General features: G+C 33.5%; 2 protein-coding genes and 1 long non-coding RNA gene across 5 annotated transcripts; 1 reads left to right on the plus strand and 2 right to left on the minus strand.

The window, feature by feature from the left end:
- Positions 1 to 4,196: 4,196 nt before the first annotated feature.
- On the minus strand, positions 4,197 to 5,341 carry LOC133781485 (uncharacterized). Its single transcript, XR_009870133.1, has 3 exons — positions 4,907 to 5,341; positions 4,783 to 4,820; positions 4,197 to 4,520 (listed from the first exon to the last, which is right to left on the minus strand). It is a non-coding gene; the product is annotated as an uncharacterized LOC133781485 (long non-coding RNA).
- Positions 5,342 to 6,324: 983 nt separating this feature from the next.
- LOC133781484 (receptor-like protein EIX2) lies at positions 6,325 to 10,226 on the minus strand. 3 transcript variants are annotated; one of them, XM_062220490.1, is made up of 3 exons: positions 9,531 to 10,226; positions 7,298 to 7,349; positions 6,325 to 6,530 (listed from the first exon to the last, which is right to left on the minus strand). In XM_062220490.1, exons 1-2 carry the CDS (start codon positions 10,164 to 10,166, stop codon positions 7,344 to 7,346), a joined length of 642 nt encoding a protein of 213 aa, XP_062076474.1. In that variant the 5' UTR covers positions 10,167 to 10,226; the 3' UTR covers positions 6,325 to 6,530; positions 7,298 to 7,343. The 3 variants fall into 3 exon arrangements, with proteins under 3 accessions (XP_062076474.1, XP_062076475.1, XP_062076476.1); XM_062220491.1 differs by having other exon boundaries at positions 6,325 to 6,536; XM_062220492.1 differs by having other exon boundaries at positions 6,325 to 6,572.
- A 4,055-nt stretch (positions 10,227 to 14,281) lies between these two features.
- On the plus strand, positions 14,282 to 18,447 carry LOC133781482 (uncharacterized). Its single transcript, XM_062220489.1, has 5 exons — positions 14,282 to 14,514; positions 15,368 to 16,225; positions 16,305 to 17,120; positions 17,226 to 17,743; positions 17,832 to 18,447. Exons 2-5 carry the CDS (start codon positions 15,368 to 15,370, stop codon positions 17,971 to 17,973), a joined length of 2,334 nt encoding a protein of 777 aa, XP_062076473.1. The 5' UTR covers positions 14,282 to 14,514; the 3' UTR covers positions 17,974 to 18,447.
- The last annotated feature ends 1,206 nt before the right edge of the window (positions 18,448 to 19,653 follow it).

The raw sequence follows: 19,653 nt of genomic DNA on the forward strand, positions 1-19,653 counted from the left end.
AGGGTGATGTTAGAGAAAAATATCACACATTGAAAGTGTGTGGGTACATTCAACAATACATAAGAGCATGAGTTACTCTACTCATCACCAATTAATTTTGAGATATGAAACCTCATACTTCTTACTATCTACCTCATTCTACTACTTGACCATTTTACATGTTCTAACATATTCGAATCAATTATTAATTAGTGCACCAACTTTTTAAGTCAATCAATCAAGACTTTGTGCATATAGTCTAGACGTGGAAGACACGTGTGGAGAAAAAGACAAATTAATAACTTGTAAAATAATCTCTCATCACATTTTGTCTTTTTTGTTTTATCTTCCTACCACATTCCTCCTATACCTTAATCAATATTTAAAGTAAAAATTCTTGAGAAATTTCTTGATATATTAATAGTTTGTTCCTATGAAGTAAAATTTTAAAAACTATTGTTATGGGACACTCATAAAGCTAGCTTACCAAAAGTTTCTAATTGTAGCTTAGCAAAGTGATAATAAAAAAAAAATATTTGTAGAGTATCAAAATCCAATTTTATCATTTTAAAAACTTAAAAATAGTGGGACCTACAAGAATAAGTGATTGGTAAGATGTTTTTTAAAATAAAATTCAAATCAGTATTCTAATTTTGTGTTATAAAATCAAAAACAAGAAAATCACGTTTTCTCTAATTCCAAATCATTATATCCTAAAATTCTACAAATCTATTATTTTTTTATATTTTTAGATTTCTTATCAACACATATTTAGTTTTTTAAAACTCAAAAACAGTTTTCAGATAATGAACCAATCACATTTTCAAAAATATATTTTCAAACTATAAATTCAGATTTTATTTTAGAAACACATTTTTTGAAAATGCAATTCTCCAATAACGAACCAATCAATTTCAATTTAAAAAAAAAAAAAGCTGAGTATTATACAGGAATCAAATTTTAAATAAAAAGTAGAGAATTCCTTGGCACATTAAATAGTAATTATAGCTAAACATTTATAGTAGTTGATAACTTTAAATTTTGTTATCAAAATAGTCATCGTATAAAGGTAATTATTCTTGCTTGTCACGCAGGTGACCCAGGTTCGATCCCCGGCAACGGCGATTTTTTTTCTTTTTTCTTCCATTATTTATATAATACACAACATTTATGATAGTAGATATCTCTTCAGTTTGGTCTCTAAAAAATCTTGTTTTTCTCCATATTAGAGAGTGTGAATGCTTTGAGAATATCTTTCAAGTAACATGGCTGATCAAGTCTCCATGATATGTCATATCAATACAACAAATGGTTTCATCATATCATTATTTAAGTTTGTGATCATGAATAGTAATTGAACCAATGTTTATTTATCTACTGTTTCATTTGATTTGATTTGTATTGTTTTGTCAAAATATATATATATATATATATAAGTGAATATTTATGTGATTACATGGGTTTTCAAAACCTCTCTTTTTTGTTGTGCTACATGCATACACACCACTTCAAGATCACACACTTTCAAATTAAGCACAAAACTCAAAACACAATAAATATGATTACTAAATCAATCAAATGACACAGCTGATTTCCACTATAATCAATCAAAGAACATTACACACTACAATACAGTTGAAAATCAAACTCTCAAGCTCACTTTACACATATATTCCAACTCTGTTGAGTGTACAGCTGTGAAAAGATTTTGTAGTGAGTCTAAACCACATTCATGAGTGAATATATGTTGTAATTTGAACACAATTCTTATAGTCTTCGGGAGAAGATTTTTACAAGTCTTGTGTCAGGAGGATGTAAGCACTCGTTGGCAATTGAAGTGAGTTCAAGTAGTTGAACATTTCAATCAGAATCAGATTAGTAAAGAAAAATACAACAAAATTGCAGCAAATCTCTCAAGATGGGAGTCTTGTTTTGTTAAAGTTAATATTTTATACTTGTGATTCTTTATTAATTGGTTTTATTCTCTGGGCGTGGCCCCAAGGAGTAGGTTATCCGAAAGAATTTCTGAACATTGTAAAAATTCGTTGTGTTCTTTATTATTTTTGCACTGTCTTTTTATTATGTTTAGTTTTTATCGTGACAAGTTCGTATTCTGCCCCGACAGATCTGATATCCGTTGTTTCAATATTTAATTATCATTCCATACCTTAATTAATTCACCTTATTTAATTAATTTGGTAATTAATAAAAACCAAATTTAAATATGTATCCTAAACTTGGCACACTTAGTTCTTGTCTTGCTCTCCTTTTTTTTGCTTCACATAGAAAAGACCTAAACTCAGTAAATGCATTGTTGGAGAGAAACAAACGTGTTGAAACTTAAGTCAATTACTGTCTCTCTCTCATATGATGATAGTGGAAAATTAAGTAAAGTGCTGAATTCTGGACCTGACTTGCAAGACCTTAATGTTATGGAAGTGAGTTGAAACAAGGGGCCCAACTGGAGTTGAATTTGAGATTCAATTTTATCAGTTCAACACCCCATTTTGTAAGTCACCTATGCATGGACTCTAGAATCAATCAAGTTCAGAAAATAGACTTTTATATTAATAATTATGGCTGAATTACATTTTTTTTAAAGTCAACTCATTATTCATAACGTGGCTGGTTTTATATCACTTTATAAAGCGCACATGTGTTAAAACACATTCAATCCATTTAAAGTATATTTGTAGGAAATTTCATAATTTTAATGTCCTCTTTATATGAACCACATATATATTCCAACCACATTAGCGTAGTCTCAACGTTAGAGTCATTTCTTATGCTATTAAAGACTTGCAAAAGAATCTATATAAACAAAGCCTTTTTTTTTTTTGTTTTACAACTATGGCCCTAATTAGGCTATAATTAAATTTTAATGTGAGACTATTTTTCTTGATTATAATGTAATAATAGTCCTCGATAAATAATATATATTTTTTTAAAAGAAATTATCATCATATTCAATTCAACAAAAAATTTGACTCTGGGCTGATGTCTCTTTATAAAGCTAACATTGATATAATTTATTTTATTAGGGTGTCCAACATCTTAGCATATAATATATTGTTATTGGTGTGATTTTAATTGCGTGCTAATATATTTTCTTTTAAATTAAAACATAATATTTATTTACAATAATAGCCGTAAGATGATCTTTATTAGCATTTCTCATAAATAATTAAAGAACATTTATAGAAAAATTCAATTTCTATGAACAAAATAAAGTCATCACAAATTAAGTAATAAGTGCATGGATTCAATATGTCCAACAACCCATATAAATTATTGAGTCTTCACGTGTAGAATCAATTGGTGTAGAAAATTTGGTGCTCTCTTTTTTGAATAATTAGTGAGAATTGAATTTCGAAATTGTACTAATGCATGTTAACCCATCAAATCTTAGCTTATGAAGTGATCTCAACGTGGGAGACTGATTGTGTAGAAAAGAAACCAAAGATTACGAAGAACGAAATTTTATTTGGAAGTTTCTTAGTTTTATTGTCTTGTTCGAACTAATGAATAAACTTCATTCTATTAGTTTAAATGCATGTATTTAACAGCTTTTCATTGAAGAAGAAAGAAACGCAATTTTCTTTTCTAAAAATGCATTTCTTTTTTGTTATAATTAAATGGATAACTTTATTTGAAAGATAATACAATTTTAGACACTCTAGTTTCAGTTAAATGTAAATTTTAACTTTTTGATTTAACAAACATCTAGTAATTAATTCTAAATGAAACCTTTTTTTTTTCTTTTTTGCATGCTTGTTTTAAATAAACCCTTCAAAAATATTTAAAATTTGCATTAATTGTGGCGCTTTTATACAAGAGAATTGCTAAGGAGCACCACCGGTGCCCAACACCACAAGTAGGTGGCATATCGCTATTGGTGCAATCCAATATCAGGTCCCACTTATTTGAATTTAATAATTGTTATGGGCTATCGCTAACTAATCATGCGGTATCATCTCATGTGGTGTTAGACACTTTAAGGTGTCAAATAACAACACTCTTTATACGAAGATATTTTTACAATAAACTAGAAAAACCGAATTGAGTTATAACACTAGAACAAATTAAGTATAATATTTTTTTAAAGACGGCTATTTTGTTCATGGAACGATTTGCTAATAGGGTATTGTCTCTTCTTAATTATTTTGTTTATTTTTCTGATGTGATAATTGGTTACAAGTGTTTCTTTATTTGGTTTATTATTATATATATTGGTTGAAATTGTAGGATTTTGTATTACACCCAAACCAAAAAGAGAGTTTATTAGAGACTGATTGCCTTTTTTTTTCCTCTGTAGAAATGAGCTCTGAAAATAGAGGTCCAAAACGACACAACAAAAACACATACTAAAGACCAAATAAAACTACAAGCAATAACAATAGCCACCAAAGCTGGAACTTCGTAAATGACATGGAGACATTGATCAGTTGTAGCTTTTGACAGAGTTAAGGATCGAGCAAGGACAATCCTTGGACGCATGCACTCATCGCCACCAAAAGCAAAGAACAAATCTTGGTAAGACACTGCCACATCAGATAATAAAATAAGAGTCATTACAAAGTGGTTTGATAGTATAAATAATATTTTTCTAGGCTTTTTTTTTTTGTCTAAAATATATCATTAATTAATTTAGAACAACCCAACAAAACTTCACCAGCAAGTGACTTTTTAATCTTGATGTACTTTTTTAATAACCAAAATTTAATTATTAAAACAGAGAGCATTATAAGTACTTTCTTTTTATAAACTCTTGGAATTATGATAATAACAATGTGAAAATTTTACCTTCTTTATCTTCACAAAGAGAGAACGTTGTGCATGTCCTGCAGAATAGAACTTTTCATGAGTCTTGTACACAAGTGTCATTAGCAATTTAATATAACTTTAGGCAAATAAGGAAATCACTTACTAGTTAATGCAAAGACAGTTTTCACCGCAACACAGCCCATTTAACGATGATTATCACATAAAGCCAATCTCCTATTTCATGCATCAACTTAAAATAAGAAAGTCTCCAAGATGTGTTGATCAATAAATTTCTACAAATGCCACAAAATCCGATAATAAATCCAACTTCAGTTCCCTCATAAAACCAAGGCAAGTCAAACCAGTCTCCACCATTTTCATCATCTCTTTCATTGTGGTAAGCTGAATATATGGATCATGCAATGTCTCATCTCCTGGGCAAGAACTTGATAAAGGAGGTCCGCAGCCTCCAGGATTCATGGAATATGTAGAAGCATCAAAGGCTTTTAATTGAGTAGCATCAGGGATTCTTCTTGACAATTGATTATATGACAGATCCAAGTAACTCAAAAAAGATACTTTAGCCAAGCCTGCAAATTTTCAGAAAATTCCGAATAGTTTACAGTACCAAAAACTAGGTTCAAACATGTTTTACGCGTGACTAATTTTTTTTATGCGCGTGGAAAACAACATGTTTGAACCTAGTTTTCGGTACTGTGAATTATTCAGAATTTTCTAAAAATTTGCAGGATGCTCTAAATAACTCCAATATACACGGTTATAATAAAAAGTCGCGCCGAAAACTGTTCACGGGTCAAGAAACACTGAAAGTCCTAAAGTGAAGCCTTTATAGAAAAATAATCATATATATATATATATATATATTTGAAGAAGTCGTTTTACCCAATGTCTAATTAATAGTTATATAAAGCAATCCGTATTATCTAGCCTTTGGATGAATGCTCAACAAAATATAGAATTGAATGATATAAATGTATAGCCTTTTGAATTTGTTTTTATTAGTAATTAATAAGTCAAATATTTAACCAAATATTTTAACTTACATTACTAATAAAAGAAATTAAATTTTTATCGACATAAAAGACCACAATATGTGACTTTTGCAAACGCTGGTATGGTTATTATTTGTTGAAATTGAAGACTTTTACTGACACTCAAAATGTATAGAGAGACCTTTCAATCCATCAATTAATATAAAAAATAATGCATTAATTGTTCATAACGTGTTTGTTGGTTTAATATCACTTCATAAAGCGACATGTGGTATATCACTTTCTTAATAAACATGCCGGTCCTAAAGGTATTCAATAAGACATAATTGCAAAAGCTAACAAAACATAGTATTTTTAAGTGGTAATTTTTAAAAAAATTGTCTCTTGAGCTAAGGGCCCTATAGGTGTGGGTCTAGTCCGTTTTAGCTCATGACCGGTCCATTAAACCACATATATGAAAAAGGGAAGTGTGGGAAGAGAGAAAGATCACGATGACAGTAAAACAATATTAATTTTTTTATAATCGTAATTTTTTTTTAGTTATGCGGTAATTTTGTAGATTTATTCATGATGTCGACACACTTGAACAAACTATAGCATTAGCATAATCTAACGTTAGAGCCTTGATCAAGTGTATACAGAAACATTTCTTGACCTCAAAAACAGATCGAGACCCAAAACAACACAACAAAAACACACACTGAAGAACAAACAAAGCAAAAACACATGGAGAAACTAATCACCAGCTCCTCCATCAAAATTGTGTTCTGGTTACTGCCCCTTGCAAAAAAGCCAAGAGAAAACCTTTATGAGACCCTACCACATTATAGTCAATCACAATAAGTGATATATGACTTGTTAAAAATCATTCAAAGTGGTTGAATATTATAAATAATATTTTAACCTATATTTTGCCTAACATTTATCTTTAGTTAATTTAAAACAACCCAACAAAACTTCAGCAAGTAACTACGTAGTGTTTCATAAGTAATTAAAGATTAATAACCAAAATTAAGTTATTGAAATATAAAACTATAGTCTTATTTTACAACCTAACTAGTTGTCTTAATAATATAATTTGCTCTCAAATTTTTATCTATCATCAATTATGACCTGAATTAATGAAAATTATTTTATTTTCATCCATAACTTTTGTTTTTATTATAAATTTTACAATTCAATACAATTTGATTTTGTTTTTATTTAATCGTTACACAAATTAAAATTAAAAAAATTATTCATCTTTCACCTATAATTTATAGAAGTTGATTATGTATTTTTTTTGTTGAATTATATTAATGATTAGAATATTAAATAAAGATAAGTTATTTTTAATAATATTATTAATGTATTAATAAAGACAGGTAAAAAAAAAAGATTTCGGAGAATATTAATTTGGCAAAAACTAAAGAATTTCCAAATTTATATACTAGTTTTGTGCTATTTATTTATATTTTTATTCATAAAATAAATAAATGAATAAATTGACTAAGTGTTCAAAAATGAATTAAAGAAGTGATCGAACAAGGGAAGAATAATACCAGGCTTTTCTCCATCACCTCACCAAGAGCGGATTTGGGCTGCACGTTACTCCTATATGCAATTAAGACAACATAACAACTTAAAAAACATTTAAAGAAATAAATCATAGCAAAGGTGATAATAAGTTGATAGGCAAAATAATACATAAAAAAATAAAAAAATACTTACTAATCAGTGGCCAAGAAGTGTTGATCAGTAAATTTCCACAAACTAAACCCCACAAAATCCAATAATAAATCCAACTCCAATTCCCATTTTGTATAACCATGACAAGTTAAGCCATTCTCCACCACTTTTATCATCGCTTTCTTTGTTCTCATCTTCTGGGCATGAATTTGATAGGGGAGGTCCGCACAGTCCAAAGTTCAAGGTATATGTTGAAGCACTAAAGGATTGCAACTGAGTGCCGGTTGGGATTTTTCCAATCAACTGGTTATTTGACAGATTTAAGAAAGCCAACCAATTTAATTCAGCCAAGCTACTTGGAATTTTACCCGAGATTTTATTGTGGGACAAATCAAGGGCTTCTAGATTAGCCATGTGTCCAATGTTACTTGGAATGTCTCCCCGCAAATCATTCCTTGAAAGATTTAGTTGAGTCAAATTAATAAGATCAGTGACTTCAGTAGGGATCTCTCTATTCAATTTATTACTTGATAGATCAATAACACTTAATAATCCCATCCAATTATACTCCTGTTTGTTATATGAAGTGAAGTAACTTACAAGGGGAACTGAAGAAATGATATACTCTACAAAATCTGGCTGGAAGCGAAACCATTAATGCAGGAAGGAATGGCTCCAGATAAATTATTTAAGGAAAGATCTAGTATTCAGATTTTAATAAGAGGGCAAAGATGCAGTGTTATATTTCCATAAAATTTATTTGACTTGAGACTAAGAAAAAACATCATGTTTAGGCTTTCTCCAATCCATGATGGAATTGGCCCTTTCAAATTATTATACCCCAACTTTAAAACACTCAACTGTTGGAAATTATCCGAACAATCAGGAATGTTCCCAGATAAATTATTATTAAAGGGTAGTTATATTAGGCTTCTGTTTACTGGTTATTTGTCTTAGCTTTCTGTTTGTTTGTTCTCTCGTTTCTCGTTAATTATTGTGTGAAATGTCAAGAATGTACAATGAGTTGTACTCATCCTTGGTTTCACATAGAAAAGACATACCTCCGGTAAATGTGTTATTGGAGTGAAACAAATGACTTGCCATCAATAAAGAAGGTGGGATAGCACCGTGAAATTGGTTATAACTCAAGTCAACAACTTTAACTTGGTAACCTTTTTTTATTTGAAAATTTGGCAAAGTTCCGGAAAGAGAGTTTTGAGACATATCTAAATGCACCAAATTGGAAGTAATATTTTTGAACCAATTAGGAATAGGACCAGAAATACCAGAGTTTGAAATATCTAGAACAGAGACATTTGTCTGGGTTTGGAGCCAATTAGGAAATTGTGGGCCTAACTTGCATGAAATCAATTTTATGATAGTCAGCCGAAATGATAAGACCCAATATTTGGAGATAAATTTCAATGAAGCATTTGGGTTATGGGATAAATCTAAGTGGTTCAATCGAGGACATCGTAGCTTTAGCACATTAGAAATATCACCAATGAGAGAGTTAGAAGAGACATCTAAAACCTCTAGATTATAAAGCTCACCAATACTATCACTTGAAGTACCATTGAACTTGTTGTTTGTTGCACTGAAAGTCGTCAAATTTGGCATTGATGAAAGATCGGGCAATAGTCCTGTGAAGTGATTATCATCCAAATTTAAAAATTGAAGACTAGGAAATCTTTTTAAATGGTTTGGGAAAGGGCCTTCTAACTTGTTATTATCAAGATATAGCTCTATCAAAGATGGGAATGCATTTTGAAAATCCTCAAGAATTGACCCCCCAAGTTGGTTAAAACTTAAGTGCAAATTCTTTAAGGACTTTCTGGTGGAACTTGTGAGGTTTTCTAAAAGATTATGTAATGTTCCACTTATACTATTCCCTGACAAGTCAACATGCTCAAGAGATTTCATGTGTCCAAATGAATCTTGGAAGGAACCATCTATGTCGTTATTTGTGAGCAGCAACGTATCAAGGTTTACACTAGAATTTAATAACCAAGTGATTGTTGCAGGATGTATAGAATTTTTAGAGAGTTGAAGAGAGTTGAGAAATTTAAAGGAGTAGTTTGCATAAGAAAGAGAGGAAGTATCTACCTTGGGAAGTAGACAATTCGATATAGATAAGGTCGATAAGCTAGGTGCCCCTTTGATGGATTGTAGCTCTTCTTTAGTAAAACTCACTCCCGACAGTCTAAAGGTCCTCAAAGAGGTGAGATGTGAGAGCCAATCAAGATTACCAACAATCATTTGATCAGTAGTGCTTGAAAGATCAAGAAATTCCAATTTGGTGAGATTTCCAAGCTGTGGAGGAACAGTTCCAGTGATAGGATTCCTTCCAAGATTAAGATATGTAAGCTCTTTGAAAGTGCCCATAAACTTGGGAATCCGACTAAAGTTCATCCCACGAAGGTCCAAATGGGACAAATATTTCAGCTCAAGCAAGGAAGTGCCAATCTCACCACCGAAGACGTCTATTTCAGGACCACTAAGATCAATGGCAATGACATGATTGGTTTGGTTGTCACAAATGATGTAGCTCCATTTGCAACAGTTTTGGTTGGTGCTATTATTGATCCTGGAATAGGTGAGATCGTCAGGATCATGTACAACAAGCTTAAAGCTGAGGAGAGCATCTCTCTCTTTCTCTAGGCATTGAGGTCCATTGCTCTCGCTCACCACATCAGAAACGGTGGCAAGCAAGAGCATAAGCCCCACTGCTATCATCATCATACTCCTCACAAATATAATCAGATTACTAGACTAGAGTGTAACGATGTAATGGCTAATTTTTGGTTTGCTTGCCATGCCCACCTAGGACTCTATTTATAACAGATCACCTACACCAATGAAACTTGATTGGCTCAAGACCATCATAAATTAATAATTATATTTATTTAAAATATTTGGTTGATGTTGACTTTTAAATGATTACATATATATCCCTAAAAACATTAAAGATAATATATTTATATATATAGCACCACTTTGGTGCAACCAACTTGTGCAGCCATTCCACACTTAAATATTTTTTTTTCAATTTTATAAAAAAATTATAACAATGTACATTGTAGATATTTAAGACATTGTGCAAATTTTCAAAAAATTCTGAATAGTTTACACTGCCAAAACAAGGTTTAAACAGTTAAATTTTACATGCGCATACAAAAAAAAATAGACACGCATGCAACAACCGTATTTTTGGCACTGTAAACTATTAGAAATTTCTTGAAAATTTGAAAGATGTCTTAAATGATTACAATATGCACCGTCATAAACAAAATTATTTGCGTACTGAAACACCCTACTAGCTGCACCAGTGTAGCCCTATATTATTTAAAAAAATATATATGCACTGAAGTTCTCCCCTATATTATTAAATAAAATATCTTTAATATGCGAACCTAATATCATTTAATAATTTTAAAAAAAAATTAATACACTTTTCATAGTTGATAAGAGTTTATTTTAATGGTAAATATAATTTATTCCCGCACATAATATCACAATATAAAACCCAAATATAGTCTAACTTTTTTTAATAGTTGATTAGAGCAATGTCCAAGAGTTTTCTAAGTCTTTTATTTTTTAAAAAATAATAAATAAAAGATAATAATAATAATAATAATAATAATAATAATTAGTATTAGTGTAGAAACAAGTGTAAGTGTGGAAAAGAGACTTTTATATAATTATGTACATATTGGTTTTATATTAATTATAACGCGTTGTTTGGTTTGATGTATACTTTATATGGCGACAACTTGCAAGTGCTAGTCACTTTCCACAATTATAGTATGTTTCTAGGAAATTTCTAATGTCTTCCTTATATACTAAAGAGTAATGATATGTGCACTCAAAATATACACTCAATTATTATTATACAGTGATGTGTCGTTGCTTTTTAATACAGTAAATTTCTGTTTTTATAAATGTGATTGACTACGCTAAACTACAACATTACTCTATACTAAAACTCTTGTATTTCAACCACATCATAAGAAAGAGACAAAGAAATGCAATGATGACCATGATAGTGGTTACATGAGCTAAGCTTCTCATTACTAGTTAATTTGAAGATATTTTATTTTCACCTTTGATTTTTCTTGTGATCTTTTTTGTTTTTTGTTTTACATCCTCATGTGTTCATTTCTTTAATTTTTTTGTTTGGTGATCAGTGTTGATCTTGAGTAGAATAATTAAGGTTAATTGATCTAAAAATTACTCAAGTTGTTAAGTCAACTTGAGAATAATTATTTAAGATAAATTTTACATTATTGTTTGCATTTTAAATAGGTAAAATAATGTGCCTATTTTTATTCATTAATAATATCATAATAATAATACCCAAATAATCTAATTATTTTTTTTAAAAAAAAAGTTGCTAATATAACAACGTCATGGAGTTTATTAATTCTTCTTCTTTTTTAAAAAAAAAAAAAACAAATAAATAAATTTTTTAAGTATATTCAATATCATGATCAAGTGTGTAGAAAAGAGACTTTTCCATTTTTATGCAGCGATAGTAGATTTAAAAATAATATATTAATTATAACGTGTTGTATGGTCTGATGACAATAATTATAAATGTGTAACACTGTCACCTACAAAAAAATATATAATGTATGTACAAAAGGAATTGATTTTTGCTCAGAGAAGAGAACAATTCATTAAGACTTAAGAATCTTATGCCAAGAAATTACTTTATAAATTATCCTTTCACAACCATACTCATTTTCCTTTATAGAAAGCAACACAATTGATGCCCAATAGTCATATTATTGGTTATAAGTATAAAATTATGTTATGGAAACTATTATTTATAAATGAATATATAATGAGAATTTAAATTTATCTAAATATTAAAATAATATGAAAAATGTGTTATAATATCTATCACAATAACATTTTTTATAAGTAATGAATTTTGTTATACAAACTTCATTATATAACACAAAAAATGTATTATATTAAAGTATAGTATAACGCAAATTTATAAGTATTGAAATGAGTTATATAATCGACTATAAATAATATAATTAAACACTTATCTACTTATTAAAATAACACATAAATTGTGTTATCATTGACAGTATTTATTAAGATGTACCAACAATGCTACAGTATTTTTTAAAATCTTATTTTGGGTAAAGTGTCAAAGAGTGACATTATTTTGAAATCTTTATTATGCCTAGTATAATTTTTAATTAGCACCTTCTATGATGCATAGAATGAGAAATTTCTCAATAAAGAACCAGAAATTGATTTATGTAGTGAGATTATTGGTCTTTAGACAAAAAAGTTATGATATGTTATAAGGAGTAAATAATGAAAATAGATATTTTCATTACAGTAAAATCAACATAACTGAAGCTGTAAGACTCTGATTTAGACCATATTTATACCGTTAGAAAGTTAATTCAATATTCTACAACTTTCTATAAATATTATTTTTCGAAATTTATAACATAACTGGGTCAAAAATAGTTCGGAAGTTACAGTATCCTAAAGTTACGAAAAATCTATTTAATTATCTAAATAACAACCTAATCCACAAATAAATAAAATTGTGACAAATATCATGCTCCTAACAGATTCTAGTGAAGACTAAATCTTATATTTCTCTTATTTTATCATTAAAATAATAATTCCTTAATAATCATGCATATGACAAGTGTCATAATCTTATTGGCTCTATCTAAACCTTAAGTTATAATAATTATCCTATTAATAACCAACAATATTAATCAAATCTTATGTTATAATTAATTTTCTTAAACAATAGGTCAAACTTATAAAATTCATAACTATTGCTAAGAGTTTCCAACTAAGTCCCGGCTTAAACCAAAATCCACAGAAATAAATATACTACAACTAGTACTAGCTATTACTATTACTATCTAACTAGCTTAGTAGAGTTTTTGGACTCTACATGTATGCATACAATGACCGATAGCAACTAATGATGTATTCAAATTGTGTATAGGTAATTTTGTTTTTGTTTTTTGTAATACTGAAAATTCAAATGCAGGAAATACAGAAGAAGGTGAAAGTTGAGAGGAAGAAGAAGAAGAAAGTAAAGTTTGAAAATACCAATTTCCATGTTATTATTCGTTCACAGTATAATTATTATTTTGATGACTGTGTGGACCACTCATATTATTGCACTCCAAGAATTCTCACCATTTTAATCAATAAAATAAAGAAAATTATGTGCCCTTTAATGAATAATATTTAATACATTATATTAGAGTTCAATAAATGTCAGCTACATGTAATTGATACCTACTTTTAGTAGGTGGGTGAGTGGGTACATGTAGGCAAGTAAGGATCAAGACTTTTATTACATTCAACATTATTTGAAAAAATTCTCCTATTTATAAAAACAATCTATATTATATTGAAAACAGGACAGACAATCCCCTACGAAAACAAAGTTTGCTAGCTAGAAGCAAAGTATAACTAATAAGACAAGAGAACAAATAAATTATATATAGACCACTGATGGACATATCAGAAGATGATGAACGAGTAGTTGTAGTAATCATAACGATTCAAATAAGCTTCACATATAGTCTGTAGCTTCTATTGTCTCACGGTCTTGATGTTCTTCATCTCCAAAGGGAAATTTGACTTTTTATGCTTAATAGTGTAGTGTAATACAAAATAATGCTAGGCATTTTTAACATTACAAAATAATGCCAAATTTTTTGCTAGTACCCAAAATACCCCTGTCACAATTCCCCCCCATCCCAGTTTTGATTCTCCCTCTCTCTCTCAAACTCTCGGTCACAAACTCCCAACCCCCCGACCATTGAACTACCCAAATCTCCCCATCGGTTTCTCAAGCTTTCTCTCTCTCTCAAGCTTTCTCTCTCAAACTCTCGGTTCGAGTCCCCGTCGCGGCCCCCGTCGAAGTCGCGTTGCCCCCCGTCGAAGCCGCGCTGCCCCCCGTCGAAGCCGCGCTGCCCCCCGTCGAGCCCCCGTCACAGCCCCCGTCGAAACCCCGCGCCTCCGTCTTGCCTCTCGCCGTCTGTCATCCAAAACCCACGGTTCAAGTTTCTCCATACCCAAAACAAAGGTAAGCTTATTGTTTGTGTTTGTGTGTATGTGTATGGATTAGTGTGGAATTGTTTGTGTATGGATTAGTGTGGGATTGTTTGTGTGTATGGATTAATCTGGTTTGTTTTGGGTATGGAATAGTGTGGGTATGTTTTAGTGAAGCCTGGGATTTTTGTGGGTCTGTAAGGTTGCTCGATGGGAGGTTCGATGCATGCTCGATGGGGGTTCGATGCATGCTCGATGGGGGTTCGATAGGTTAAGACATTAAGGGTTCCAAGTTTAGGTTCGATGCTCGATGGGGGTTCGATGCATGCTCGATGGGGGTTCGATAGGTTAAGCCGTTAAGGGTTCCAAGTTTAGGTTCGATGCTCGATGGGGGGGTTCGATGCATGCTCGATGGGGGTTCGATAGGTTAAGCCGTTAAGGGTTCCAAGTTTAGGTTCGATGCTCGATGGGGGATCGATGCATGCTCGATGGGTTGTGTATTTTTTGGGTTCGATTCATGCTCGATGGGGTTCGATGCATGCTCGATGGGTTTGGTATTTGTTGGGTTCGATGCTTGTCGATGTTGGTTCGATAGGATAGGCCTTAGGGGTTCGATGGGGTAGGCCCATTATGGGTTCCGGGTTTAAAACTAAGAAATTAGATGCATGCTCGATGGGGGTTCGATGCATGCTCGATGGATTGGGTCTTATGTTGGGTTCGATGGTGGTTCGATGCATGCTCTAGGGGTTCGATAGGGGGTTCGATGGGTACTCGGGTTGGGGTTCGATGGGTGTTTGAGATGGGTTCGATGGTTGCATGTATGTTTATTTATGGATTTTTCATGCGACTTTATTTAAGTGTATTATTGTTATCTTTATTTTTTGCAGATGCCGAAGTATCTTTTACCCTTGACAGATCACTTTCCTGGACGAGTCACATATAGGGGCAATGGTTACTTTAAAACAATCAAGGACAAGTTTGAGGAGCTCGGGTTGATAGAAAGGGTGAAGGAATCCCCATTCAAACAATTTTTCATGGCTGAGAAATTGGACTTCTCTGCATCTCTCATGCATCAATTAATGTTGCGCAAGATCCAGTGCTTCAAAGAGGATGAGTTGCATTTACATTTGGGATCTAGACCCTGCAGATTTGGTAGAGGCGAGTTTGCTTTGGTTACGGGGTTGAACTTCAGTTCCGGGCCATCTGAGACTGATTTGAAGAAACACTTGACTAGTGACCGCTTAATCAAGGAGTACTTTAATGATGAAGAAACAGTGAAGTTAATGCATTTGGAGGCTGCTTTAAAAAACTGCACTATAGTTGAAGATGCCTACAAGTTGGGCCTATGTTTCTTTGTTGAGGGGGTTTTACTTGCACGAGAGGGCAAGTTAAATGTCTGGATAGATTCGCTGAAGATGGTGGAGGACACTGAGTACTTCTTTACTTACCCATGGGGGAAGGTGTCTTTTAACAAGCTTATGGATTCATGTAAGAAAGACATGCATCATCAGAAAAGGAACTATGAGAAGAAAAAGGAAGTTAAGGGGAAACAGAAAGAAGCAAAATACAGTTTGTATGGTTATGTCCCTGCATTGCAGTATTGGGCATATGAAGCCATCCAGCAGTTTGCACGTGAGTATGGTATTAACCATGGAAACCAGTTTCCGAGGATGCTTAGTTGGTCGAGCAATAAGGAGCGTCCTATTTCGAAGGCCGACCTTGCACCGATGTTCAAGAAGACGAGTGTAAGTTCTGCTATATTATGTCAAAATAGAGTATTCTTTGGTGGTTTCAAACTGACTTAATGCTTTGTATTTGATGCAGTTGATTGTGTTGTCCATGTTGAAGCCCCGGCCTTCGGAGATAGATTATTATAGCGCTCTGACGGAGGGTGATGCTCCCTTGTATCCCGGGTTGGGCCAAGAAGAAGAGGTAGAAACTCCCACTGATTTTGAGAAGGTGGCGGAGATAGCTGCTGAGGTTGCGAAGGCAGCAAATATTTTTGTTGATGGCCCTGATGATGAGGATACCCCAGCCCCCATCGACCCCACACCCTCGGCCCCAGCCCCATCGGTACACCCCAGTCCTGATCAACCTGATTTACGGGAGGTGTTGGAGAGGTTGGAGCGAGTCGAGAGTCGTCAGGATACCATCCTAGAGAACCAGGCGGTCATCATGGATGTTGTCAATAAGATCTTGACATTCGTACAAGATCTTCCAAATGATTCTGATTCTGATTCCGACTCACTTGACCTCCCAGATGATTTTGTCTCACATGACATAGGCACTCCTCCCCCGATAGTACTCACAGCAAATCCTGAGACCCCAGGTGTTGCTATTATAGAACCTGGGGATGTTGTTGGTGTAGAGTTTCAATTGGCCAAGAGGAAAAGACGCAAACCTAAGAAATTTGAAGACTACACCGACCCAACCAGAAAGAAAGCTCGTTTGGATGCGATTGATGACGTGCCATTAGTCCTCGACCCTCTAAAGAAGCCACTTGCTACACAGTACAGAACGGTCGGCAAGTGGTTGCTTGGAGATATTCCGAACAAGACGAAGAGGGATGTCCAATCTGGTGTGTATGGTCCGAGTTGGTTTCTGACGATGAAGACACCACAGTTTTGGATCGATGATGGGGTAAGTAATTTTATTAAATTTATTAATATTTGTTATCTGGTATAAGCAGTGGGTTCAATAGGGGTTTCGATAGGCTGATTAATTACTTTCCAATCATTTTTGCAGCATATTGATGCGGCCATGCATATGCTACGTAGGCGTCGACAGTTCTATCCCGGGGCGTATCGGCAAGATGGTGTTGTGATGAATATTATGTTCTCACAAGTGGTACCGGCTCGTTATGATGCATATCAGACTGCCAAGGAAGCGGATAAGAAAAGGTTTTTGTGGGATTCAGATGTGATATCAATGATTACGGGAATTGACAATCAATTTCTGGCATCGTGGAAGGGAGTAGACACTGTATATTGGTGCCAGAACTACCTTCAAGCGCATTGGTTTGCAGTTGAAGCCTCCATTTCTACTTGGACTCTGAATGTTTATGATTCGGACGTGACCGTGATAAGTGATAAACAACTGCAATCTTTTATGAAGTCATGGTCTACTTTGTTCCCATCGTTGTTATTACAGTCACAACTTTTCAAGGACGACCCTCGGTTGACGATTCCACCTGGAGCTAAAAGATGCAAAGAGTTCAATGTGCACCGCATGCCAGTTGATTCAGTACCCCAAACCAAAGTCAGGTAAACAAAAGTCTAGTTTTTATTCAAGTTTTTTAAATTAAATTCCATGTTGATTTTGTTACTAATGCAATTTATGTTTTGGTTACAGTGGAGATTGTGGTGTGTACGCCATCAAGCACATCGAACACTTATTGGGTAGGCTACCACTTGACACGATTTGCGATGACAACATGAAGTTGTTCAGAAACAAATGGACAGTTGACTTATGGTATCAGAATGTTAGACATTGAACATTCTCATGTTATATTTATTTGCTTAAAATGTAGATTTTTAAGAAATTTTTTTGAGTCGAGTATCTTTTTATTAACGACAATTAACAACCAAAATTCATTAACGACAATAAAAAAAGAAAACAAAAAATAACCTTCAACTTCAAGTTTAAATAAAATACAACAAAAAATAAACTCAAAGCCGAGCTTTGCATGAGGATTTGTTGTGGCCACGACCACCACATCTACTACACTTACGCATTGTAACTGGTTTTTCCCCGCCAGATGGCCAACGATTTGTCCTTGGTCTTCCTAGCTTTGGTTTTTTTGGGCGACCAACTTGTTGTTTCTCTATGGGTACACCAACTACCATATTCTTAATGTCATCTGGAAGTATCCAGTCATCCTCGTTCCCAGTTGGGTAAATGGTTTCTTTGTACGAATTCCTCCATGACTCAATGGTGTAAAACGGTGAACACAAGGAGTAAAGGTTCACTCCACGCTCTATAGCTGCTGCAGCTGCATGGGGACAAGGTGTGCCTATGAGCTGGAATACCCCACATGAGCATGATTTCGTCATCAAATTCACCTCAGCATCGCTGTCTGCACCAGTTACATGAAACTCGAATTGACCAAGGGCATAGACATTCATGAACCTTCCTTTGTCAGCATTGTTCGATACATCTGCCTCCATCAGGGTGGATAATTTGGTGGTAGTCTTCTCTGTCACACTACGTCGTTCAGAAAACCAAGACTGTAGTGTGAACCGAATGAATTCTAAAAAAATTGTAACTGGAAAGGTTCTTGCATCCTTGGTCTTGTTGTTGAAGCTTTCAGCGTAGTTGCTAGTCATTATATTGTATCGTTTTCCAGGAAAGAAAGGACGAGACCACTTATCGAAACCAATTCCCTCCAAATAGGCAGCTATAGGAGGATCCATTCGCTTAATATTTTCATAATGCTTTAGAAATTCCGTCTTCTTCCATGCATAGGCTGCTGCCCACATCTCACTGTGACAGTGATCAGTCTTGAACTTGGCTTTCACATTCATACTGATGTGATGGTAGCATGCGCCGTGGTAGGCATCAGGAAAGACAACCTCTAGAGCATGAATAATACTCGCATGCCTATCTGACACGAAAGCCAAGTCATCAACGTCCCCAATGGCTTCCTTCAACTTCGTCATGAAATATTTCCAAGAGTTGTGGTTCTCACTATCCACCAACCCGAAGGCAATTGGATATAAATGACTATTCGCATCCAAAGCAACGGCACATAGCATGTGGCCACCGTACTTATTCTTCAAGAACGTGCCATCCACACATATCACAGGACGACAAAATCTGAATCCTCTCCTACAAACTCCAAGGGCAAAGAAGCAATATAGGAAACGACCATCTTCAGTGACAAAATCAGTAATTGTACCTGGATTCTTTTGCTGCAACATGTGCAAGTAGGATGGCAACTTGCAATACGAATCCTCATATGTCCCCCTAACATACGTAAGTGCCTTCTCTCTACATCTCCATGCCTTTTCATAACTCATATCAATACCAAAATTTTTCTTCATATCCTCCTTTATGTTGTTTGCCATGTAACTGGTCCCATCAACTGCGTATTTGTTCTTTATGAGGTGTCCAACGACCCACGGTGCAGCTTGACGATGACCTTTTTGTCGCACTTCTAGTGAGCATGTGTGTA

Source organism: Humulus lupulus, chromosome 6, assembly GCF_963169125.1.
Source record: "Humulus lupulus chromosome 6, drHumLupu1.1, whole genome shotgun sequence".
NCBI classification, from domain to species: Eukaryota; Viridiplantae; Streptophyta; class Magnoliopsida; order Rosales; family Cannabaceae; genus Humulus; species Humulus lupulus.

Bases quoted from the DNA above. Each gene is read 5' to 3' on its own strand.
- LOC133781484 (XM_062220490.1), bottom strand. From the start codon at position 10,166: ATGATGATGATAGCAGTGGGGCTTATGCTCTTGCTTGCCACCGTTTCT.
- LOC133781482 (XM_062220489.1), top strand. From the start codon at position 15,368: ATGCCGAAGTATCTTTTACCCTTGACAGATCACTTTCCTGGACGAGTC. The intron at 16,226-16,304 runs GTAAGTTCTGCT...TATTTGATGCAG, and splicing joins CGATGTTCAAGAAGACGAGT to TTGATTGTGTTGTCCATGTT. The intron at 17,744-17,831 runs GTAAACAAAAGT...TTTTGGTTACAG, and splicing joins GTACCCCAAACCAAAGTCAG to TGGAGATTGTGGTGTGTACG.